Source organism: Hetaerina americana, unplaced genomic scaffold (genome assembly GCF_022747635.1).
Source record: "Hetaerina americana unplaced genomic scaffold, ioHetAmer1.1.p SCAF_3, whole genome shotgun sequence".
NCBI lineage: Eukaryota > Metazoa > Arthropoda > Insecta > Odonata > Calopterygidae > Hetaerina > Hetaerina americana.
Window position 1 is genome coordinate 71,303,317 of NW_027286874.1, and position 27,243 is coordinate 71,330,559.

The window sequence follows — 27,243 nt, forward strand, 5'->3', positions numbered from 1 at the left end:
TTCATTCCCACTTGCGAGGTTCCGTCCACCATTCGTTTCGAATTGATTAGTGAATAAAAGCTTATGAAATGGAATTCATCAAACGCATAGTTTTAACAGATAATGTCACAATAATAATGAACGTGGATCGATCGCACCCACGCGCAGGGCTATGAATTTATGCGACGTATCGGTTTTGATGTTCAATCGAAATACTGCGGAGCAATGATATACATCCAATTTCAACATTTTCGATGCCCCGTGCTCTCTAATGATGGAAATCAGAGTTACTATATCGATTGCAGTATCGTCCGTACCGTTACTTAAAATTTCCTGTGTCAGTGCAGTCTACGTGGAATACGAGGGGGTGAAAAAATTGACTTACCGTAGAAAATACATGTCGTTCTGTAGCAATATAGAAACAGGAATATGAAATGCGCATTTAAATTTCCAGGACTTCGACATTTCATTGATATTCAATGCACATCGCACTGCGATGTTCAAAATTCATCATGGCACAGGACCATTCCGGTTATTGCATTTCGCAAACCCATTTCCACGGAACGTCTTTGGCCAATCCCGTTCTCCCGCGTCGTCTTCGTCGCCTGAATTAACTTTCGCGATCTTCCCTCTGCCGACCCCGTCGCTCCCCTCAACCCGCTGCACGTCAGGGCGCGAATACCGCCGCTTACGAGAGGGCCCTCCTTTGCGTGTGGTGAACGACCTGTTGGTATTTTTTCCACCTTGAGGGGGTTACCCGTCGTCGGTGGAGAATGCAGGGTGGGTTCGTATCCATCTTTCCTCAAGGGGTCGAGGCGATGAGTCATGCCGGGAGGGATCCCCGCCCTCGTGTGAAGTTAAGCTGGAAGAAATACTCGGGTGGGTGAATCATACGATCTGAAAACTCACGAAACAAACGAAGTTAGAATCGCATGAAAGGATATATTCTCCTCTAGGGTGTAATAGTTAAGTATAAATACATGGTTACCGTTTTAGTATAGTTATATATAGTGCAGCTATATTTAGACAGCTTACAAGTACATAAACAACTCAGACGACATGTCAATGTCATGATGATTGTATGAAATCGTCAAGTGAAAGTTTTTCCCTCAAGATTTTTAATTTTTATTCGCAAAACTAATGCTTCCTTTTTTATACTCGTGTCTCATAACTTTCTATCTCGACATATACCCCTAATAAATCACAATGTCCTGAGTAATGGATTGAGTGCCAGCACAGCCAGCTTTAAGGTTTGCAGCATACACATACAAGTGTGAATTAAGAAGTAACATAATTCAAGACGTTGTGGATGAAGCTGTTCGGTAGATTCAGTAGTGTTTTTTTTCTGGGTGCAAAAAATGGGTCGTTTTAAGCTAGTAAAAATACTCATTTATAAAGGATCTATGTGTAATGTCGAAATCGATAAAAATATAGGTATATACCAACGGGAAGAGTGTAGTTAGTGCAAGACTGTTGACGTTTTAATTATAAATATGGTGCATCACATTTAAGTTCTATCTTAAATGATGATGCTCCTTTAATAATTTTCTCAATACGTTTCTTTCGAATTTATCCTCAAAATAGATATAAATAAATCTGTAATATTTAATGGCGTCGAGGGCGTCCCATCCCTTGACCGGAAAAGATTTTAGAAGGGATCAAAATTCGTAACGGAGCCCCTAAAGTACTCCCCGAATTGTGTGGCAGGAAGTGAGGCCCCCTAGCGTACGTCTTTCAAGTCCTCGGAAGAAACTACAACGAGAGTATTCGCATATTATGTTGCCATTCAATTCCGTCCGCATCCCAGTCCGTGATCTGCGAATATCTCTGCCTTCTCCAACCTCTCTCCCTCTCTCTCTTTCTCTTGATACGTTTCCACCGATCCCACGCTCCCACACCCACATTTTCCACCGCATCGCCTGCCGCACCTACGGGGGCCGACCTGCCGAGTCGACGGGCATGTCTCACCTCACCCCCCCCCTCACCCTCCCCCCGGAATATCTCACGTCGCATATCTGGAGCACGGAGTGAGCATGAGTAAAGATCAAGGCATTTTTATCCTTTTTGAGCGTGGGCGCCTTTTTCCCGGGAGGGAGGCGCCGCTGCCACACCTCCTGCGCAGTCCTCGAAAAGAAAATGCTGTTGTACATACACCTGCAGATATACGTATGCACACGTATATTCGGCACTGGTCTTCGTGCGAGTAGGTGGAGCGGTTGTTTGAAGAGAGAGACTTCGATAAAAATGAAAGAGGCGGATTTGTTATGGAAACGGGTAGAAATGAGGAGACAATAAGAGGGCGTGGTCCGCTTCGCCGCCGACCCGTACTATTCCGTGGTAGCAATTTTTCAGTAATTTTCTTTTTTTTTGGGTCGGGGGGTTTCATTGACAGCGATGGCAGAGCGGCACAGCACTCCGCCCAATCAATCTTTTAACTCCGGGATGCATGATGTAAATCGTGAATTGTTTCACCGAGAGGAAGAAAACCTTGACTGGAATCGCCAGAATCGTTCAGCAGTAGCGAAATTGACTGTTTGTATAACAAGAGCCAAATTGGCGTCTTGAGGCAGAAAATTCTCGTGTGCCTACTGATATTTTCTACCACTGCTTCCAAAGTAATTATATTTTGAATTTTTACTGCTTATTTCACAGTCGGTTATGGCCTTTGCGTGTACTTTCCCATTTTTTTGTCCGCACGATTGATTCTTTTAACTTTTTTTTGGGGTGAAAAAGGCTTACTTGTTGGGCATATTTACGAGCTGGAGAGTAACATTTGTAGAAATCTTTAGCAGTTGCATAGCGATACTCAGAAACTGATCTCATGCCGATCAGTTAAACGTAATTTGGAATATTTTTGAAATTACACATATACATCCTGTGACTTAATCGTTCAGAAAATTTCCACGGAATGGTGAAAAATTACTACCATGCTATGGGCGATTGTAATCAGCATCTATTTTTAATTCGTAATGACTCATCGCTGGAAGAGGTTGTGATATCCATGATTTCTCAACCGTAAATTATTAATCCATGTTTTAAGTTGTTCTTATAATGAATTTGCTACTAAGCCCAATTTGAATTTTCCCTAAAACACATCAAAGCTGATATATCTTGCTATTAAAAAAAACAGTTTTCTTTAGTTATTCAGTAATGTTATTACCATAAATTTAGTCATAAAAACTCTGAATTTCAGCAGCCTATGTCATAGTGATTGCAAATATATTATATTTCTGGTTTAGCTATGAAAAAATATTTCAAAAAGTTACATTTATGTTAAATATTATGTTATTACGTTCGCTCCTTTTAAATTGCCCTATCACCTAAACATTGGCATTGTTAGATGGCCGGTCAAAACTGAAACTAAATAATACAATTCGTACGAAAGGCGGCCTCATATTTTTACGAATTTGTATGAGAATATTCAGTCATTTATTTAACTCTGTTGAGCAGATAATTTATCCAAAGTATTAATTTAATGGAATTTCATGAACATATTTGCAGGATGGTGGCCTAGTGGGCCAGACCGTTTAGTTACAGGTAATATTTTGGGTTCAAATGTGGGTGGATCAGTTAATTTCTGGACACCATAACCTTCAGATACCGGTATATCACAGTCTGTATAAGGAAGTAACTGGCCCCAACGCTCTAAATGTGTGAATTCCGCATGCCATAAGGCTTATTTTTAGCACTAAGCTACCTCTCTCTTCTCCCACGACACGGACCTAAGGATTCACGGATGTGATTTTTTATTAGCATATTAACTGTTATTTAAATTGCCCTTCCTGTTTTGGTCTTCGTGAATGAGTATAGAATAAAATGGACAGAATGGAAAATAAACGATGAAGTTTTCCGCACAGTAGGGGTAGAGACATGGATGTTGAGAGGAATGCGAAGGAGTATGAGTGTACGCAGGAGTTAATGAGAGGAATTGGATGCTGAAGGTTGAAACGGAACGAAACGGAGAATTCTGGAAAAGCGATGTAGAGGGTAGCAAAGAATAATCATTTTGATTGAATTAAGTGGAAGTAGAAATTATGCAGAGCTAAAGATTAGCATGTAATATGGGGATGTTTCGTAACTTATAATTCAGGGGCTAGGATTACCTCGAGTACTATATAGTGCGTGGGTTCATTAGAAACTCGCCCTAACCCGGTGGACTAGTGCTATTAGTTAAGGTAGTGCTTCAAAAAATGAACTAATTTGCTGCATATAGTTAAGTAGTCACAGGTTGTTCTTTTAATATTAAAATTAATGCCTCAAATCCCATCATAAATGTCTATAAATATTAAATTTTTGCAATTTAGGTTCTTTGAATTCTTGAGCGTAACAGTTAAAACATTGAGCGATCGGAACGTTAGATTTTCTTTCTTCGGATCTCATCCTAGCCTTTTTCATTGAAAAAATGTCGGGGAGAAAGAAGGGCAGGAAGAGATCTATCGAAAGATTCTTGGGTTTGAAAGATGGCCTGCATTAATCTCAACAGAGGAAGTGGTGGGCGGTGTTCCTGCCCACAGAGCCCGCAAACCCCTTTTTCTTTCGGTTATACCGGGGGCCTGGAAAAAAATGAGAGCCTAGAGAAAGGAAACGTTTCGAAAGCCCTTGTACTTTATTTTTTTTTCATTTTAACCTTTCCGCGAGCGCGGTATACGAACCGCATCGGGAGTCTCATGCGCCATTTTTACGTTCGCCTCGTTCAATCCCGCCCTCCCCACCTTCACAACGCCCTTCACCTCGTCAAGAAACGTATTAATTTGGGGTCGTTATTTCTCTCTCTCTCTCTTTCACTGTAGCAGCGAAACGTGCCCATACGGATCTCACACTTTTCATTGTATTACACGTACTGCCTACACCGAAGAATGTCATGTTTCGTGACGCGGGAGAGCACTGTTTCTATATTTAATCCGCATGCTGTTATTCACCATCCCCGCCCGCCCCCTCAATGCTGGCGTTTACACGTCCGTTATCTTTCTTTTCTCATGACTCGTGAAAGGAAATGCCTCGAGATTGATTGTTTTTCGTTTTACTTTACGATTTACTTTTTTATCCATCTTTTTTTTCCTTCTCTCTCTCTCTCCCCGGGCGGGAAACATCACGGTAGATGCACTTTCAATTTCCCATGAAGTTGCGCAACGTCGAAAAACAGTTTTCGGTTCAAGGTAAATTCTGTTTGCGGTTAAAAGAGTGCGTTGCGTCTCTCGGAAATGACCGCCTCGGGCACGGGAATCTGCGGTGCATGCATGCCCGCGAACGAAAGTCATTCCGACACCTCCATTCTCCCGCGTCATTACCCATTTTTTTTGTTCGAGAGTCAAAAAAACGTTTCCATTGTTGTTTTCTGTCGAAGGTGAAAACTTCGTGAGTTATGCACTCGTGGGCATACATAAAACAAGCTTATATAATCGCGTTTAAGGCAATAACTCCTCAGCCGACTTAGAGAATTTATTCTGATAGTCTTTTGGAGAAAATACAGAGAGTGCAATACTAATCCTTTAAATGAAAGAGAGATTATCGTTGTTTTCGATCGAGGATTTCAAAAAAAAATTTTGCGTTCCGCATGATTTGGCCGGAAACAGTCGCTATCCATACCTCAAGTTTTGTGTGCCGTGTACATTTTGAGACATGTGTCATGTTAATGTCCGATAATGAAAGAAACTATCGCGCTGCATTCTGTAGGAAATACAGTGAAGTTTGACAATTCGTGAGACGTGGTTCACGATAAATTGTCAAAACATGTATGACCTAAAAGTTTAAATCTCTGAAGCAAACAAATCTTTCGTACCCAGTAAATATGAATTGATGGCATTTCTGGTAGATAATTTTGTCCTCATTCATGTTTTTATAACTGTAAAAAAGGCGATGTGTCCTATTATCCTAGCGCGATAGCCACAGTAACCAGGAAGCCCACTTTTCTATCCAGCCAGCCGTAAAGAAAAACACTATTTATCCCAGTAGGTCCTAATTCAAAATTAATGTTTCTCGAAAAATTCGTTGTACCCATACGTTAAAACCAGGCAGTATAAATTTACCGACCAGAAGAGGACGATAAAAAAATGCTCAAAAACCAATAGTTTCCTTCCTAAATTTTTCCCTTTCAGCCTCCTACCCATGCCCTGAATCAGGCTCATGCTTTTTATAACATTGGATCTTTGTTTCACTTAATTAACCTCAGCTCTTGCCTTCGACTGTATTTGAATCCCACGGCTCCGCGGAGACGATCGTTAAAAGGAATAAAACTTGGTTTCCTTCCAACTGCTCTCGCTTAACCTTCCATTCTTGATTAAAATCCCACGGTAATGATCCTATCACCCTACATGGGGCAATGAAACGCCCTCCCGCCCCTTCTCCCTCACCACCCCCATCCCCCGTTCGACTCCGCCGGCGCGGTTATAATTGAGAGTCTTCACTTTACTATAGCGCAATACACGCCGTATCCTCACCCTCTCAACGATATGGAAGTTCTCCAAGAATACTACCATCCACTTCCACCGTCGATCCCTCGCTTCGAATGCTAAAAAAGGAGGCTTTAAGAACTTCCTCCATTTTTCCTTTGCCTCCCTTGGCAGATGGCTCTTTTCTCATGTAAATATGCGAGGAAGAGGGAATTTCTGGACTTTTTCACACGGGAAATACTCTCGCCTCCGATTTTCCCCTGCTCGCCCCAAGGAGCTCAAGTGGGAGTAATGTTTTTAGTTTCTTCTAATTTGAGAAGGAGCACCTGATGAGATTGCGTCTTGGCGGTTAATCTTAGGTTGAGTGCCAATGATTGCGTTTGGAGAGGAGAGTTAAGCCCTTTTCCCTTTACATTTCTCGTTTTTCCTCTGTTATTTTCCTATCTGGCTTTGTTCATTTAAATTGTGTCAAAGGAGCTATTAAGATTTTTATAGATTCGGTGCGTTAGGTATACTGATTGTTGGGAAGGCATGTATAGTATAATTATGACCAGGAACAGCTACATCTGAAGGGGCGTCATTGATGCCTACTTCTGTGGTGATTAATTTCTATACTGATAGTATTTTAAAATGTCTTTTAAAAGGTGAAACTAAGTGTCACTATATCGATTGCTTGTCATCTGATCAGGCAGTAGTTCTTTGACTGTTCTTAGTTTATCCCAACTCTAAAAAGTTCACTGTCCAACAGTAGTTGCATCTCTCAATCATATTTCGAAAAAAACCTACAATGTCATTCCCCCAGGTTCGCTCGAAATAGTTACCCGGTGCAAGAAGAAGAGAAATCAAAACTTTGACCACAATTCTTCTGCGAATGTTCACTCTTCGCGGCCGAGGAACTGCCGGAGAAGGCTTTCCTTCGCCATTCCTAAATTGTCTCTCCTTCAGTCAGCGGCAGTTCCACTCGCTTAAGCGTGCTTCTTCGTTACGTCCGGCGTAACCCAAGACCGTTTATTTATCCTCCCTACCGAGAAGCAAGCACCCCTGGGCGACCATCGGGGAAGGGGACTGTGGCAGGGTGGCGGCTTCGTTCCCTCTCCCGCAGGGGTCAGGTCGCCAGTGGAGGATCGCCCCGCCGCCAATTAACTCGACCGACAACGTATGACGCCGTTTTCACTTCCTTCCCCCGAAAAAAAGAGCATTTTCCTAGCTCGCTGTGTGTGAATGTCAAAGTGCTCCGCCGCTCATGAAATGCTGAAAGTGAGAACTCGGAAGAAATAGGAGGATGGATAGAGATAAAGAAAGAGACGCGGTACCTAGATTTTATTGTGCCCTGGGCGTATCTCGCTAAGAGTGGTTCCGTCCGCAGAAGGGCGAGAATTGCAGAACCAGGTCGGCTATATGTCTTTATATTACTCTCGTGCAATCTCCATTTATATCCATGTCTACTGAGGATGATATTATATTGCCCTACCTTTCCCTCTGGAGGCTACGCTACTCGGCTGCATGTTAATTTTGAAAACGGAGCATATAACCCTTCGGAAATTTTGAGTCCGGATGAAGGAGTCCATTTACCCTAGTTGTGAAAGGCATTAATCAAATATCAATGGGCAACGCAACCGTTTCTAAAGGTTAGAAAAATGGTTTTAACTTTAAGTTTGCTCGAAAAGTAAAATTTCGATGGCGTCATCTATCATGGAGGAAACGTCAACGTAATGCTTTGTTTGCCATCATTTTTTCCATTAACCTATATTTATTCCGCTCGACTTAATTCCCTAATAAATAAGAGAAACTCGCTATCGTAATGTCCTGAGCTGAAAATGAAAAAGTGCGATAGTTTTTGAAAGCTTGGAACATTTTAAGGAGAACATTCAAGTAGTGGTATGACTGTTCCGCTTTCGGAAAATGAGACCGTGAAGTTAGCAAACTTTGCTGATGAACACCTGCGGTAAGCAGCTAAAGGAGGTTTTACTCAGTCGCTCCCTCTTCTAAATGGGCATTAGTCCGTGGTGAGGAAGCAAGCAAAAGGGTGGATTTGTTCGCTGGCGCTCGGGGTGCGTGTTCAAATATTTAAATAAGATACTGCCGCGTTTTTTTATAGGACGAGCGGTATCTCCTTGCGGCCAAAAACAAGGCGTCTGTATCAAAACCGAGGGGAAGAAAGGAGTCGACCCCCTCTCTCCCTCTCCCCCTGTATTTGAGTTCGAGGAGGTCGTAAATAAAAGCACACTAAAAGTCGCGCGACAAATGCAGTTAATTTTACAGCCTCCTCCGTCTCCCCCGCGACAAAGTTCCGTATTGTGACGAGCCCACGTACCCGACTCCCTCTCCCCTTCTTGTCCTCTACTACGCTCCCAAGTCTCCGCTCGGTGGCATTTCCGTGCCTCCCCCACTCTCCCCCCTCTCTTTCCATCCTCTCGCCCGAGTCCTCCTTTTCATTCCACCACCCTCATTTTTTCTCTCTCTTACTCTCGTCGCCCTTTCGCGTGCACGTCTTGGGCGGACGGCTCCTGCAGTGCGGCGGGGACTCGAACGAAGCGTAATTGTCATTCGACGATTCAAGTGTCAGTCCCTTCATCCTTCCTCTCTCTCTCTCTCTCTCTTTAACTCTACCTCAATAGGACAAAAAGGGAGAGAAAGGAGCTCGAAAGGAATTTTTTTCCAACTCGGCGATCCGTCACAAAAAATAAAAGTCTTTGATGCAAAAAGAATATATTTCCCTTTTCAAAAAGCGCTCAATTTAATCTCGTCTTTCTTCCCCCTTTCTACCGTTTTTCTCGTGACGCGAAACTCGTGCATGTGGTAGGGGGGAATGAATGCTTTGTTTCGCGGTCTGGTGATAAAAAGAGTGAGACGGTGGATAAAATGGCTCCGTGTAAGGTTCCTATACGTTTCAGGAGGACTATTCGCGATGGGTTACATAGGTTTAGGTGTGGTACACCCGAGCACATTTCGTTCATACTCCGATGGACCCATGGATTTCCTTCTTGACGTAAGTTAAAGCATGTTGCGGTAAATTACGCTTCGCTGTACGGATTTCCATTCCTTTTATTTACTCACTTGCCGAATCACTTCCAGTTACCATAGGTAATCCTTTTCACATTGGAGAGTAGTTATTGTATGTCATCCTTTTATTGAGCAAATGTTCAACATGGTAACACCGAAAATCGTCCGTGTGATTCTCTTTAGCTTCCTAAAATTCAAAGAAATGTGTATTCAAATCCAGTTTGACTTTCTGTAACTTTCACCGACTTTTAAAAGTCTTCCGGAATTTTGCCAAGTAGTGTAACCACCATATAATTCGGCACGCTCTATGTCGTGAAGAATTTATCACGCTGGAATCGAATCTTTCCAAACATGCGTGACGCGGTATGCTGTGTGGGTTGTTTTTGCTGAGCAGTCGAAGATTTATTTTGTGGAGGAGAGCGTGCGAAAACATAAGCTCTGCCCCTCACCCCCGCCTTTACGCGTCTCTGTCCACCTTCCGCAAGCGAGCCGTCTTCATCCTACATCCCGAGCGGTCGCGGGACTAACATAACCTGTTCGTGGCGTATGAATGCACACGCCCCGTATGAATGCTCGGCACTCACCAAAACCAGGAAGTTTTTAATCGCCGCACCCCGCGAAAGACGTTAATTAACATACACATAATAATGCGAGGCAGTTAGTTAGCTCTTCCTTCCTCCGACTACCTGGCGTGAAATTGCGCGGGAAGTGACGGAGAATGAGGCCCTAATGGCCGGGTCCTCTTGTGGAATTCTTCCCTCCCTCCTCTTCTATTTCCTCTCCCCCACGCCCTTATTTAATCCTTCGTCTTGCGAATCCACCTCTTGATTCTCAGCAATTTAGAACCATCCAGCTCTTCCATTTAAAAACTCCGCCCTATCTAGAGACCCAACTCCGGAGCGTCTAGGGTCTCCGCCCCTTCCTCTGGGTGCGCCCTCCCATTCTCTCTCCCGGAATATAAATCTCAAGGTGAGGACAACGCGAAGGGTTTGATGTGTTCATTCCGGAAAAGTGCGTAGAATTTTTGAGATTTTTTTGTGTGACTTCTCCTTCCCCAACTATCCAACTCATCCGGTTCGTCTACCGTTCCCCGGTTTCTTTTCGGCAAACTTCCTGTTTTTATCGTTCTCCTCCAACCGCGCAGCATAGGAAAATTTCTTGGTTAATCGAAAGAAGATTCGGCGTCTGTGAGTTAACCAGCGACCCAAGAGGGAAAGAGATATCATGTTTTTCCCATTCAAATTCGTGGAGAGTAATTTGCTCTGCCAACCAGATCCTCACAAAGTCATTCACTAGCTCATATGCGTTTATTCCCCTCAATGTTAGAAAAGGTTTTATAGCCCGTTTCTCGCCCGAACCATACTTCCCTTACCGATCACCTATTACATTATTCTAATTCATTTCGCGCTGTAAAGGTTTTTTGTGGTGATTAGGTTAGTGCTTCCCCCGAGGCAAATTGCCACGTAGTTTTTTGTCGGCCCTTTGAAACGATCAGAGAGTCGTCATCACCCCCAGGAGTTCTTTAGCTCTAATGTTGAATTTTATTGGTCAGTAAAGTTGCGGTTTTAGAACGCTACCTGCTGTCTCTTATTTCAATTCTATTTGTGTTCAATTTTAATGTGTGAACTGTTCCAATAGTTCGGATGTACTACCTTGATCAAAAATTTCCCGGAATAACCACCGTGTGGCGCTCCCATCGTTCCGATTTGAGTTCTGTTTTTTTTGTTAAATTGGTACATCTGTTGTTGATATTTCCTTTAAATCTTAGTGTCATAACTTGACATTTGCAAAAGTTACGTAGCCAAGAGTACATCTATCTCTGTGTGTGTTGGCGAGTTTTTACAATTTCAGAAATGGATTTAAATTTGCAACAACGAACTTGTATTAAATTTTGCGTAAAAAACGGATTTAGTGGCGCACGGACGTTGGAAATGTTGGAAAAGTGTTTCGGCAACGATTCTCTAAAAAAACGGTCGTTTACCAGTGGCACGAGCGGTTCAGAAGTGGTCGTGAGTCAATCGAAGATGATGAACGCAGTGGCAGACCATCGACATCGAAAGTCGGTGAAAAAATTGATAAAGTAAAAGAAATGTTGGTCAATAACCGCAAATTAACCATCAGAGAAATAGCGGATGACTTGAACATTGCCTATGGATCCGCCCAAGACATTGTGGTTAATGATTTGGGTTTCCGTCGTGTAGCAGCAAAGTTGGTGCCAAAAGACCTCAATTTCATTAAAAAAGAGACCGTGTTGACGTCGCAAAAGACATGATTTGCGAGGCTGAATCCGATCCCACATTCATCAAAAGGATCATTACTGGAGACGAGACGTGGGTTTATGAGTACGACACGCAATCCAGACATCAGGCAAGTGAATGGCGTTCACCAAATGAGCCGAGACCAAAAAAACCACGTCGTTTTCAGTCAAAAAAGAAGGCAATGCTGACGGTTTTCATGGATTACAACGGTGTAGTGCATCATGAATTTTTGCCAGACAGTAAACAAAGAGTATTATTTGGGCGTTATGAGACGTTTGCGTGAAGCAATTCGCCGAAAGAGACCAGAAATGTGGGCAGAAAACTCGTGGATTTTGCACCATGATAACGCACCGTCGCACAGTGCTATCATTATTCGTAATTTTTTGACGAAAAATGCAACAAATACCATCCAACAGCCACCTAATTCACCTGATTTGGCTCCCTGTGACTTCTTTCTGTTCAATCGAGTTAAAAAACCATTACGGGGAACGCGTTTTAGCAGCCGAGAGGAAGTAATGGAAAAATCGCAGGAAGCACTGATGGACATACCGAAAACCGAATGTTTCGAGGATTGGATCAAGCGCTGGCATAAGTGTGTTGCAGTCGATGGGGATTACTTTGAAGGGGACAATATAGATTTAGATGAATAAACTTGTATTTTTAATTTTCTGAATAAATTCCGGGAAATTTTTGATCAAGGTAGTATGTACTTCGTTCCAAATTCTCAGGCACTACGACGCATCAGCTGCGATCGAGCCTTTCTTGAAAGAGGATACCTCGTCACGTTTACACAATAGTTTAAAATTCTTTCTTTACTTATGTCTTCTATTATCAGTAAGGCCATCCTTATACATGGGTGGTCTGAAAAGTTTCCGACCTAACAAAGATACACGACATTTTTTCTGAAACTTTTCAGACCCCCCTCGTATATTGGAACGTATTTTCAAATGTCTTTCATAATAGCAGACAAAACCAAATTGCAAGTAAGAAGTGAAGAAAGAATTGTAAAGAAGCAACACAGAAAAGGGGCGATAGAAAGAAAGAATTTGAAAGCAAAACATTGAAACTGGAAGGATTTTTGGTAGACAAGAGAGAAAAACCGACCTAAAGTGGTCCCAAGAAAGAAAAAAGAGACATTGCGCAAATATTAAAGACTATCGGATCTAAAGAAACAACAAATGAGTAAGGGTTAAAATTTGCACGCGGTCCCTAGGTGCTCCTATAGAGGAGAAGAAAGATATCTTTAGTTCTTTCGTCGACCCAGGATAAGCGAGAGTTCAAAGGCCTGGGAATTTTGTATCGCTTACAGAGGAGTCTCTCGTAGCTTGCTGCACACTTTTAGATGTCCAGTAGGACTTATCTCACTTGCAGAGGTACAAGAAAACAGGCTGAGGAATGCACAGGAAGTGAAGAAATAATAATTTCTAACCAAATTATCTAAAAACATTTATTTTTAATAGCTGTTTGTTACTCGACGTTCCCACTTCAATGTTTCGTTTAAACATCCCGAGGACGCTACGCACCTCCCTCAGCGATCATCAGTCATCAAATAATTCGTATTTGATTGCAAGTGCCAAACTGATTCCATTTAGGCAAACGAAAAATGACAAAAGATGCACAATTCGTTGCATTTTTTAGAAGCAACACTCTCTTCTACAAGTATAGGGCGAGGAGGTCTCACCTATGGAGTGTTTGAAGTTGGCTCTAACCTAGTGGACTGTGGCGCAACGCGCACGCCTACTTGTATGGATACCTAGGATATTGTATGTACGGTATTTCGTCATGACATCTTGTTCCTTTGAAGCCTCAAAAATTTCAATGTGGAAGAGGACGTCTCCGTAGCTTAACATTCTAAAGCACTCGGTGCTCGGGGGAGCCGGGTTCGATTCCCGATCAAGGTGAATAATTTTCACATTTTGGAGAATTATTTCAATATTATGCGCACTTGCTGATAGCTTCATTAAAAGTACTTGTCGCGGCATTCACCGCAGTTTCGTAGAATTTCTCTTTATTGGGGTTTCCGATTTCTCAATTATGAAGGTTTCCTGGGGAGATATTGATAGGCCGTGGTAATTAGTCTCACTAATATAATTTCCTCATTTAACAAGGCTGATAAATAATAAACTAAGGCAGGAAACTAATAGGGTGAAAATAAGGTCGTTGGGGTTGATAACATCTCCGTACAACTATTTATTTAAGTAGGTTGCATAGAGATGTCAATAGTGTGTAATTATGATAAAATTTCCTCTATTCGTAGTTTTGAGTGTAGTCGTATATCAAATGGTGATGATAAAATAGCTCCTTCCCATGCAAAAGTTTATAGACATTAGAGGTTAAGTGTAGGACAGATAGATTTAAGATGTTATTTTTTCCACGAACGATAAGGGATCATAATAGCATTGTTCAACCACGGCAGGGCCATGTTCGGGTAAAATTATTCTGGTGTGTATTCACCCCCTGCCACACACCCTATCGTTCGCTTGCAGGATATATATAAATAAAATAAAAACCCCAGTTTCAAGAATAGGTTTTTTCTGTACTTCATTCAAATTTCTCGTTGTGGCCTTGGGATAACGTTTAAAAAAAAAGCTTCATGTGAAAAGCTGACTTAAAGGACAAGAATATCCAAAACCATAGACTGGTAAACCTAAACCAACGGAAGATACAGGCATTAAAGAAATTTCGTTTTTTCCCAGGTACTTGATTTCATTTAATTAAATATAAAAAATTATGAAACTGCATATCGAATCATTGTACCAACAGTCCTCCGAATTGTTGATCGCGTTTCCTCGATGCTTTCTTTTACTTGCTATATCCCGGTTAGGGTAGCTCCGAACTCCATGCTAATTGATGCAGAGGAAATGGACGATGGGGTGCGATTAACCGGATGGAATGGGGAGTACGGTGGGTAGTTCCAGACAGCCTCCCGGGGATGGACCACGCTCGGGGTGGGGAAACGGCCGTCAGGCCACCATTCGGGAGGACCCAAGGGGGTAGGAATGTTTGGGGGGAGGGCGATCGAGCGAGTTGTTTCAATGCGAGGAGGTCGTGTGGGCGGGGTTCAATCAGCCCCAAAGACGTCCAATAAGGGCGGATGAATGAATAAGTTCGGAGGTGGAGGCGGTGGTGGCGGGGTATGCATGAACTGTGGGCGAGGTGCGGCGAGGGGCGGGGAGGCGTAGGGCCGGATCAATGAATAGGTTGACCCCGGCCGTAAAAACAGGGTCAACAGCCGCTCCCATTGCGACGACCCCCGGCTCGGATGCAACGGTCCTCTTCATCCGTCCTCCCCGACCCCTCTTACGTACCCCTTTCCCCGGGAGAGGGTGATTCGGTGTGGAGACGAGGGCACGCACGCCCTCTTTTATTATAAAAAATTCTACTTGCTCGCCCATAAGGATAAAAGTTGATCCATGCTAAGGGATTTATGACTTGCCGGGCGCGATGCGCACTCTCCGTCTTGTTTGTTCGGAAATTCCGCCTCTGTGGTGCTCTCTTCAACCGATCTCTGCCAGCTGGTCTGTGTGTATGTGTGTCTTTGTGTCATCTTGCGCTTCGAAGAAACATTTCGGTAAACGTTTTCGTAGCGATGATTCAGTCCTCAATTTCATTCTTATCGTCGCTTTCGCAACGCGTTCCGCCGACAACTGGGACAATCATTAGTCTCGCGAGTCATGTGTTTTGTGGTTTTCATTCCACTGTGAAATTAAGATGGCACCCACTCGATAGCTTAATTACACATTTCATCCATCTGTTCCTTAAGTTTCAGAATGATTATAGGAAAAATAATTGAGTCGTGGGTAAAAATATATGAGAATGCAAGTAAATTTTATTGTTTCCCCTGGCCAATTGTTGTGGTGTGTAGTCACATAATTCATAAGATAAAAAAGCATTATAATATTGATAGGTGTTGATCGTTTCAGACCCTGAAGGCTGTAGGAGTGCACCCGGGTGTATTTTGATCAGTGTGTCCACTCATGTTGTTATTGGTAAAATATCTCATCCCATTTATTTCATTACAACCGTCGATATTTGTTTAGAACTCTTTAATAGAGTTTCTTCTAAACAAATCAAGAGTATCTAGTAATATTCCAAATTTTATGTTTAATTTTGAGCAAAAAATTTGAGTATGTGAGAAGAGCCTCCGTAATGCAACTCCGTTGGTGATTAAAACGAGAATCTGCATTTTCATATAGGATCCACGAATGAACTTTGAACCTGCCTTTTTTTCACTTTTTGGCATTTATTCCATGCACACATTTATGCATCCCTACATACTTCATTGGCGTCCTCTACCCGTATTCTATCTTTCTTCGCTTCCTTCTTTCCTGTCTCTCTTCGCTTTGCCCCTTGTTGCATTCCCCATTATGTGACCTTCCTTCCGCTTCGTATCTCCTCATTTTCCCAGGCATCTCGCCAGGGGACGCGCAGGAACACCCACTCGCAGAGGAAAGAACAAAATCTTCCGATTTAGGGAGAAGGGTGGGGGGAGAGGGGAGCGGTGTGAGCCCCGAGCCACAATATTTATTATTCGCTCTCACCTCCCCTTCTCCTTTTTAATCACCACTGGGGGCTCTTCCTCCTCTGCCCGCCGCCTACCCTCTCCCATAATTCACGGTGTTATTACAAACCCTTCCATAACCCCCCTCGTCCACATTTCCATTCGTCTTTCATTCACTGTTCCCCCCCCACCCCCTTCTCGCCCCCGGTCCAATTCTCGTACTCCACCAATCCCTGTTCCTACGATCCCCTTCCCAACCCCCGGGCGGCAAGGTGGGGGGGAGAAGGAGGTCCGTAGAGCGACCCAAATCCTGGGACGACCCACAAAAGGGTCCATGTCCCACAGGTCCAAAAAAAGTGGGGGGAGACACTCCTTCTTTCTCCCCCTCGCTTCTCCCACCACACCAAGAGGGAATACGAAGGAGATAATCGTATCATCCCGCCGCATCCAGCCCCCCCACGTCTATCCGCACCACGGCCATGCATCACGATTTTATTGCCTCTTCCGTGTCCCTCTGTTTCTTACGCACGCGTTCCGGCCCACCCATGGGGGTGGGAAGTGGGAAAAAAGTCTTGTAATGAACATCCTCCGAGGCGAGGCGGCCGTGGGGTCGCTGGAAAGTGGTTTGAGCGTGAAAGAGACTAGCGGGTGGATGATGGGGGTTGGGGTGGTGGCGGGCGGCGTCGGTGGGAAGCGGGTGGACACTTGGGACATCTCGAGGGCCGCGTCGAGTTCTGTTAAGTCCCACCCATTAGTCACGATTTTTTTTTTTAACTCTCCCGAGTTGAGGTGAAATTCGATTATCGCGACGCGTTTGCGTGGATTTTTTTTTCAACCCCACCGCGACGAGAGCCGTGTCGAGCGTGGTTGGGTTTCGATATCGTTTTGATCGAATTTCTAGATGCCGCGAGGTGATAAACTCCCCGAAGTCCGAGAGGAGGGAATTCGGAAGCCGTTTCGTCCGGGTGGGCACGCTTGCGAGTGAGACCTGATTTCATTCTCCCCCCACTCCCTCGCATTTTCGAAAAGTTGTGGGTCCCATCAGTAAATCATTCTCTTGTCATTTGTTCTCGAGCGATGTTTGCCTTTTAAAGGGAGGGGAGGAAAAAAGCGGGAGGGGACGGGAGCAATGCATCATGGAAGAGCTCGAAGGATTCAGTGAGCATCGCAATATTGTCTGCTCATCGTGTGTTTTTCTCTCGGTCTCCCTGTTCCGCACTTCACCCCAAACCCCATCCTCGCGGTAACCAGTTCCAGAGTTTTGCGGTTTCGCCTCATCTGGGATTGCGCATTCCCTTCTCTCTCCGTACGTAACTTACGTATTAAGCCACCTTTCCCCCCCCCCTCCCTAGCGATTCCCTTCCCAAACCTCTTGTTCCATCTCCATGCGGTAAAGTTTACCCTCCGCACCCCCTCTACTTCCCCACCACCACCCGCTTCCACCCATTTGATATTCCCCTTCTCTGCCTTTGTGTGACCATCCCGCCGAACCGAAAGGGTGGATGGAATCTTCTCTTACCCAACCCTCAGTCCTCAATTCCTCCGTAGCCGACCCCCTCAGGGTAATGGAATAAGGGGGAAGAGCATGCAAAGAGTGGGATAAAGAGAGGAAGAGAGAGGAAAACAGAATTCTGTCCATAGACGGTAGCTTACGGTGCCAATAGCCTCCTCATTCTCCCTCCGTGTCGCTCCGTCTCCTCATCCTCTTCTTCCTCGGAGGCATTTGATGTTTTTTTATCATTCATCGGTTGGATTTATGACTCTCTGAAAACAAAAGAGGTTGAGTGCGCGCGCAAGTGGTTCCGAAACTCTTTTCTCTCTCTTTTTTAAACTCGAAAAATAAAATAAAAGAAGAAACGACTCCCCTCACCCACCGTAGCCCATGGTCTCTCCGCTCTCGCACCTTCGGAGCGTCTTCTTCCCTGAATGGCTGCATCCCCTCCCCTCGTCAACCCCCAACTTCTCCTTTGTGGCTCCTTCCTCCGTCTCGGAAGGTACCGAGCTTCGCACGCAACCACCACATCCCGCAAAACCAATAAGAAGGGTTTGATGTGATTCACTGCCACCGCTCCTTTTGATTTACGGACGGTTGCGGAATTGTGTCTGTCGGTTGGATGGCGGTAATTCAAGAAATTTCTTCGCGGCCAATACGTCACTATTTACACCCGTCTGATGTTTGAAGTGCGCCTTTGATGGACTGCGAATAAACATATGATTGCAGGTACGAGTCTCCAGTTCTCCTCGCGATTCCAGTCCCGAGAGCAATCTTAAGGCAATGTTTTCCTCTTTGAAAACCATGAGGATAAACGGTCATATAAAATCCTAGACCTATCCCATTTCTTTGGGCAAATTGTCTAACACTACTGGTTAAAATTTGATAGCGTTGACGTATTAATTCGACGAAGGGTGTATGAAATGTAAGCATACTTACACAAAACAAATGATTGAAAAGACGAAAGATTTTTTCCCTGATGGTAGTTCTTATACCGTTAACCGGAGGGCTCTTGACAGTAGAGTGAGACGTTGAAACATTGACCCAAGAAGAGCTTGTCTTACAGCCAAATAACTTAGCCAAATAATAAGCTTATAACAGCCAAAATATTTAATTAGCTAAAAGCTAAATATTTTAAGAGATTATAATATTTATATAAATGAAGCTTCGGGAATGCTTGGGCGAAAGCAGCAAGAAGTATGGCGATAAAAAACACACTTCTCAATTTCGATCTGGTAGAAACTTCCTCTACTGATCGAAGGCCCTAGGCTCTATTGGCGGTGGCTTCGGACACCCAGTGCTACACTCAAGCTTCGTGGTTTTTCGGCTGAAAAATCTTCCATGAAATTTGCCGGTGGCACAAAAAGAAACTGGTTACATCATCCCTTGATGTATGAGTTTCCCACGCTACATGACTTAGTATGAGATGAGCTCTAGTTTTCATTTTTTAAACCAATCTTCGGGAAGTAAGATCTTGTGCTTCCCCGGCGTATCTGCTTAATGAAGTTTTCTCGGGTCTTCCACCTGACCTGGTAGAAGACTCGAGAAAATTTCATTAAATCTTCGGGAAGGTTTCAATGGAGGAGGGTTAATTATTTTCTAGTTTAAGGTACGTAAATTCACTCTTAAAAATTCTCAATTAGTTTCTGTCAGTTCCTGGATAGGGGTTCAACATTTTTTTCATGAATTTGAAAATAATTTTTCCTAGAATGCTGAGTGTGTAAGGGCCCCTTTAGGGATTGGCATTTAGTCCAGTGCCAATAGTTTTATGCAATATTTCGATGTCTCCACCTCGGCATGTAATCGTGCGATATGCTATTATGTTGTCGAACCACCGATAAATGCATTACTTCCTCATAGTGTGGTGGTGTAAATCCAGTACTTCGATGTCGAACTGATGATTGTGACCCTCGTCGGTATTTCAATTCGAAGATTCGTTAACCGTTTTTTTTCCAATCTTTCCTTTATAATGCACTCTCGTTGTCCTCTGACAACTGCCTTCTAACATTCTTCCGTCAAACATCCTTCACTTGTCTTGCGTGTTGTCCATTTTTCTTCCAAGCGGGCCTTCCTATATACGGTCATTTAATCTTCATAAATGCCGTAAGTCTTGACTGAAGGTGTGCCCTATTCATGTGGTACTTCTTTTCTTTATCATACTTCATATACACCCATTATAATACTTTTTTTGCATACTAATATCTTCAATTCATATTTTATCGGCGCATTTGTTCTTCACCATCTGCATCCAGTTCCAGGGTTCGAGGACTTTTATTCTTTTATGGTATGTTTTTAAAATGGTCATTACCGTTGTCATATTCTATGTTAAATGTCAGCCATTGAGAAATAGATTAACCAAACCTGTTAGTAATATCAATCGAAAAGCCGTTGACAGCATCGATATCTATTGAATGGAATCAATAATCATTCGGATAAAATCTTCGGATAAAAGTCGTTCATTTATATACCCGCTAAATTAAAAGTCATGCTTTGGTACGAACGTGATATTGCAATGTGAAAGTCTATCTCTAAAGTCTATTTTAAACAAAATCATGACGCATCGATTCTTAAGCGATATTTCGTTCCGCATCGCTCGGCCTAGGGACATCCGAGTATGCGGCCCCAAACATTCGCGTCCCCCGCTGGTAGAACACAAAATGACGTCCACCCGCGGAGTAAGAGAGAAAGAGAGATTTACGGCTATCGGAAAATAGCTCGATATTAAAAACACTTCCAGCGAAAATCCACGCCGGGTTCGTTGGTTTTGTTTGATTTTGTTTCTCACCGCCTTATTGAATTCGCTTCGGGGACAAGTACAACGGGGCGGGTGATGTACGTTCGCTCCGACGTGAAGCGAATTAAAACGGGGATGATGCCGTCCGTCCGTCCCCCCTCTTCGTCCCACCCATCCCTGCTCGCCAGTCATCATCGGCCACCCGAAACTCTTTATGCCGCCAGCCATTTAATTACCCCCTCCCAGGGTAATGCCTCATCCGCTTGACCGGCGACCGTGTCGCTAGAGTGCGCAAATAAAGGATCCTCCGCGCGCCAACTATCTGAACCAGCCGTGCCCAACCTCTCGACGCCTTATTTCGTCCCAGTCCACAGGCACACCCTCTCTACTCCCTCCTCCATCATCGCGCCCCCAACACCTCCCACATGGATTGCCGCCTTCAGTAATTCCATTCATTTTCCATCATAGGGAATGGTAATATTCCTCCGAGCGGACGCGCCGCGTCCCACTATCCCGAAGCGCCAAAATTATAGGCGTGCGTGAAATATCTACGCAAACGTTACAGTTTTTTTTCGTCATCCGAGGGCAAAGGATGGTGGGAAGGGGGGGATGAAGCTTGTGTGTGGTCCCGTCCCGTGGGACGAAAGCTTGCGTATTTAGGATTGGGAAGTTGGGAGGGTGAGAGGGCGTTTTGCTTTTTAAATCTCGCCGCGGGTGGACCAGAATGCTATGCTAAACCTAGATGTTGATTATTCAAATGGGCGTATTTGCGTCGGGAGGAAGAGATTAAGAGTAGGCGGGGGAGGGGATCGGAAGGGATTGTGGTGAGGCACCATGAGGAGAGTGGGTGGGAGTGCGGGGTATTATAAGGGGGGATGGGGGGTTAGAACTGTTTCTTCCTTATTTGGAAGTGTGGCATTGAGTCTGTATGGCGTTCGAATACATCGCCTCGGGGACGCCAACACAATCGGGCGGGTTTGGGGTGGTCCACACCTCAGTCTATTGTTGCCGAAATCTCACGCATATATATTTTTTTCTATGTTAATATATAAGTCTTGACTACCGAACTTTTGAGTTTCATATGCTCTCAGGATTATGAAAGGGATTTATGTATGGGGTTGCCGTCAAAGGCACCGACGCGGTTAGACTCCCGTCGGAAAAAAAAGGAATCGCCGCGGAATTCAATGAGGCGGAGGCAAAGTGCCTCGTAAACGGATGTTGTACGATGAGAATAATGAACCGTTTAGTTTTTCTGGTAGAGAAACTATAAAATCATTCGTTACCCAGCGTGGAGGAGCCATATTTCATTTAAGAGTGCACCGTCTTGTCCATAGTATAATGCCTCACAATGCTCCCAATTTTTGAGAAAAGCAGAAACGCCGCAATGGTAAAGTTACTCCATAACCTGAAGCATTCTTCATATCCATGTTCTTTTGTGTACCGAAATTGGTTTGAAATGAAGAATGCATTGCTCAGAGTAAAAAAATTAATTTTCACGTTTTGAATTACTTGATTCTCTAGTCATCAGATTTCGTTCTGTTTCTGCTATTATTTTTCGAAACCTACAAATCAAGACGAAAAGGTTTGTTGTATGCCTATTGACGAAAGCGCGTTTCGCGTTCTTTAGCGTCGTGCGTTGTTTCCAGCATGAGTTGGATTTTAACGTATACGAAAAGTACGCTCAAGGCTGAATCTGTCCGAAGGATTTTAATCATAGGTGCTTAATCGTGAAAGCGAGGAAAAAAAACACCTGACTCTACCACCGGGCAAGAATAAAGTAGCCAGATGAGGAAATTAGACAGAGGACGAAACCTGCGGTAAATTAATGTATTTTTGTCGTAACAATATTAATTCACATTTGCGAAGTATATTAGAAAAAACAATAGTCTCCATCGCTTACGATATTTACGTCAGTTCTATTGTATTTTATTTTGGCGTACAAATTTTTAATTTGTCTTCACATTATTCCTTCCTATAGCACTGCTGACTGGCTGCTTTGTTTTTAAAACCATACTTTAAATCATATTTTTTCCACTGCCACATACTTGCTGAGAAAATGTACAGATCCAGCGACTCTTTCGTGGGAAAGAGGTCGTGCTGTTACATCCAGTTGGGAGCCGTTGTGATGGATTATGGAAAAAATGTAGATGATATGATCATTGAAACGAAATTTTTGAGTGCCTTCTATATATAGTACACTCGAGATGCAACTCACTAGTTTTCAGAATAGGCCATTTCAAACTCGCACTGTGAAAGTTTCCGTATTCCGTACTATTGATTCCTAAGAGTTTTCTCTCTGATGTTTCACAATTGGAATGGAATGCTGTCCAAACTAGCGTTTTAAATAAATTAACGAGGATGACTCCCGATAACGATGATGAGAAAACTCCTCAAGATCTTTACACTTTACTGCGGAGAGTAAGGGCCGGAGCGTAATAAAATTATTACGTGTCAGTTGTACTCTTTGGTGCCATAAAATATCCCTATGACTTCAGTACTAAAACCCCCTCCCTCTTGTCTTCCTCAGGTTGGATCCGACGCCATCTCTCCGCGCGGTTGGCCCTTGTCCGTGGGTCGTGGCGTCCTCTGCCTGCGCCTCGGGGAGCTAGACCCCGCCCTCCTGCGCCGACACGACTGCTACCTCTGCGTCCGCAGCCGGAGGGAAGGGGGCTCGGCCCCCGGGGTCGAAGTGGCCCTCGTGTGGAAGGCGGCGGGCCGTGTGGCGCCCGAAAGCATCCCCCTGCCCGCCGACGCGGACCTGACGGAGGCGCTGGCGTCACCTGTGGCGATGGAGGCGGCAGTGGCGCGGAGAGCCGACTCGGAGGAGGGCCTCGCGTGCCTCCTGCAGAGCCTCCTCGTGTCCGTAGAGCGGGCCGTCGAGAGGATCCCACTCGAGGATCTCGCATTCCCCTGTCGCCACTGCCTGCTCCCCTGCCTACCGGACCCCGCGTGCTGCGATCGGGGGTCGTCCATGCGGGATGACGAGGATGGAGACGCCGAGGAGTCGTCGGACGGCGAGGACACGGAGGTGGGGAGCACCGCGGGGAAGGCCCCACCCTCGGTGGCGTCGTCCACCACCACCGCGACGCCAGTTATTCACGCCGCCAATATGTTCTGCTTTGAGGGTTCGATCCCGCACATCGACAGCGACGCGGACGAAGTGTGCGCCGATGAGGAGGTGAAGGTGAACATGGAGTTGGTGGTGAGGGGCGGGAAGAGGGCACCTATCGCGCTCCCCGAAGGCATGGCCAAGTCCCCGGCAAATAATGGTGAGTGGAAAGGAAAGATTCATTGTACATCGACTGACGGGAATGGTTTCAAGCACGCGTGTTCGGGTGCTCTTGTGGCCAGGAACACCTTGTCATCATTTAGGAATTAGTTTTAACGAGGGACATTATTTACTCGTGGATATGTTTTTAAACGGGCTAGCCATTTATCTTAAATTTTCAACACGTGAAATGCCATCTAGTTAAATATCCAAATGGAATATAGTGAAAGTATCATTACACTCTCATCCAGTAGAAAAAGCTGCTGACTATATATTTAAGGAAATCAATTCGTATAGGTTGGTGTTCTACGGAAATGCACGAACAAAGAAATAGCACTGTGTTCTTACGTAAGTACCAGTTACCAACACAAGGCGTAATAGGTATCCACGGAGTGAAAGTAAAAATATTGGTTTTTTTAAGGTACAAAACTTAAAAAATATATTATGCCCTAAGTGTATCTACAATTTAATTCGATATCATTCGATACTATGCCATATCATTCGTTAATTTAATGTTGAAGTTTTAACCAATAGAAAGCAGAGCTTGCAATCCATGTTAGAAGTTTCATACTTTTAACTACGGGCAATTATGACCATAATGACGCTTCCGTTTCCGATTCCTTTCTATTAATAAAAAAATATATTTTGCTCTGTGTTTGATATGATTTTACAACCCAATTTTTTGCTTTCTTCGTAAACTTTTTGTCTCTATAATTACTTGATATTTCCTGCGACAAGTTAGTGGCATGAGATTGAAATAGTGGCGATGTAATGTTAATTGTACCAGACGATTAATTGACCGTAAAATTGCAACTCTCTGACTTGACCGTCCCTACCAATTTACGTGCAAAAAGTAAAGAAAAGGTTGAGAGCGTCTCATTTAGAAAAAGTGAGAGAGAGAGAGATTTATCCTAGTGGTGAAAGGGAAGCAAATTACTCTTTCAGGGCACATCTTCAAGAAGTGAATCTGGTCAGTCCGAACTCGGTCGGCGCAATCAACTGATCATCATTGAGCTCGCAGTAAATGCTGCATCATAATTTTAGTGGGATTCCAGAAAAAAACGCCCAACTCTACCGCGAATCGAATCGGAATACACTGTGTACCTTATAGGGATAGTGAATAATAATATATAAATGTTGAATCCCATTTAAGTGGTGAAGTTAGTACCATCATGGCCCGGAAGGGTATACTCCACCCACTCCTATTGCGTTTTTAAATAAACTTAGAAGTAAATTTCTGATTATCTTATTCTTCGATTTCAATAACTGTATTATTTTCATTTTCTCTAACTCCGATGGTGATGAGTGATAATTCTCCGGAAGTCTCGCACATTTTTCATTTACGTCACAAGTATGTGGAAAAATAGCAGTTTAATAATTAACACACTCTAAAAACTCTTAAAAGTGCTATTTATTGATAGCATTACAGCGTTAATTTTCACCGAAAGTCTTTCATGTATGCATTCCCTATTAAAATGATGCATTTTCTTGGTTTCCACCAGTTCCATGTTTCCCCATCCCCGTTCATTTTTAAATGCTTTAGTTTTTCCACGGAGGCTGTTCCACACGACGACAAAAAATTGGGGAGGTCCCGTACGCAAAAATTCTCCTTAATTCTCCTTAAAAAAACAATCTAAATCCACTTTCATTGAGACTCGGGACACTTGAGTGCTCTCCCCTAATAGACAGAAGGGGAAGGGAGAGTCAGGGAACCTCAAGATCTCGCCACCTTCTTCGAAGTCAAAATCGGCTAATGAATCCGACGTGTTTATCTCGCCCCGTCGTTCACGGGCATCTCACCTCTCTCCGTTTAACTCACGTCGAGAGAGACCACTTTCCATCTGGACGGCGAGAGGGAGGGAAAAACTAGGGGCGATCGTGTAGCAAATGCGCTCTCATCAAATCGTCAGGGGGGAGGGAGGAGGAAGAACACCTTGTAGTCGTTCATTCGTGGGGAAGTGGGCGGTATGGGAGAGTGGCGGGGGAGGAAAACACGCGTTCCCTCCAACGGGACTCATCCTCCTCCTCCCTCTTCCCCCATCTCGCTCTCTGGAGCCCCTTGATGGCGCTTATTAACTCTCACTTCTCCCTCGCTTCCGTTCCCCAAGGATCGTTCTGGGTCAAGCTGACCCAATCACGCTAACTTCGAAATGTGGGTGGCACTCCGCCCACCCTTTTTGCCGCTCTTCCGCGCTGCCGAGAGGCGGGCGAGTGTTTCTCCCGCTCGGGATTCACGCGACGGGATGTTGCAGAAGTATTTCCAGAGCCGATATTTATATTTTGCCCGTCGTTCCTTTTTTACGTCACCTTAGCATTCATATATTTCCTAGAAAATTCTTTCGTATTTCCCATCTTATCCTTCTCGCTGCTGTCATCACCGCAAGTCCCTATAATGGGTAGGAAGTATCAAATCTCCAAAGTCAACTAGTCGTCACTCGACTCGCTCCATCCGCATTTTGAAAATATTTGTATTTTTGAATTAAGTCATCGTCAGTTGTCATCCTGTAGATCCTAGGATGGATTGCGACTTTATTCAACTCTTCAATCAGATATCCTCATTTATGACATCTTGTTGTCTTAAGCACAAAATGTCAACTTCCTACGCATCTTTCTATATTTCAATAAGTCTAAAATCACATTATATCTATGCGATAGTCAAACACGACAATCGCACTAAAGTATTACGATTAAGTACAATCGACACGTTATTTACCATTAAAATTATATGTCATTGCATAATATGGCGACTTTAGTGGTCACACGATTCCATAAAATAACATATATTAGACTACCAACGATATTTGTATGTATCATACTCTCAAAACCAGTTAATTCCGCATTTCAAATACCATTATCATCTATTTTGTTTTAGAATCAAGCAATTTTCGAATTGTAATTTTTGTATTTCGAATAACGATTTACTTCTGACATTTTTCAGTGAATCACAAAAAAGACCATTGGTCATGTAGGTGTGTTTATATGTGAAAGATACACTCGGAAAACGCTGTGCTCTTTCCGACTTCCTCTCTATGGGTAACTCTATATTCTGCTACTACGCTGGTTCTCAGCTTGGGCAAAAAATGAGGCTATGATAATAGGAAAAGAAAATATATTATCTTAAAAATTATGTATCAAAACCTTAACTAGCAATCATTCGATCCACCCGCACCCACTCCCTACTCCATCTGCCTATTCTTAGAATATCTCTCACCAAGCGCTCACTGTTATTTCGCCTCTCCTCCCTTCTAAATTCACTCCCTCACACTGTCGACCCCTTTAACTTATCATGCAACAATTTCACCACCCAAGCTTTATCCCACCTTTCAGTAAATTAAAATTTTCCCCGGTCCATGCTTGGTTCTCGTTGTTATTGTTATGCTGTTATTGTCTTTTGTCCTCTTTCATGTTTGTTATATTTTTCACTGTGAAATGGCGCTACTGCTGTATGTGAATGATGTTTTAAAATAAAAATTAAAAAAAATTATGAGCAAGCCAAGATTTTTCAAGACCAATTGTCAATTTTTAATTTCAATTATAATTAATAATCGTTAGAAAAAATATTTTTCAGTTGATAACGACTCATCAAAAACAATCAAACCATGTGTGTGTGGTGCATTAG

General features: G+C 43.7%; 1 protein-coding gene across 1 annotated transcript in view; it reads left to right on the forward strand.

Moving 5' to 3' along the window:
- Window positions 1-27,243, forward strand: part of Pura (Puratrophin-1-like) — a 1,144,475-nt gene that overhangs the window by 861,153 nt on the left and 256,079 nt on the right. Inside the window, exon 4 of the mRNA XM_071587878.1 lies at window positions 22,884-23,625. Coding sequence (XP_071443979.1) covers window positions 22,884-23,625 — 742 coding nt within the window. The remainder of the gene's footprint in view (window positions 1-22,883; window positions 23,626-27,243) is intronic.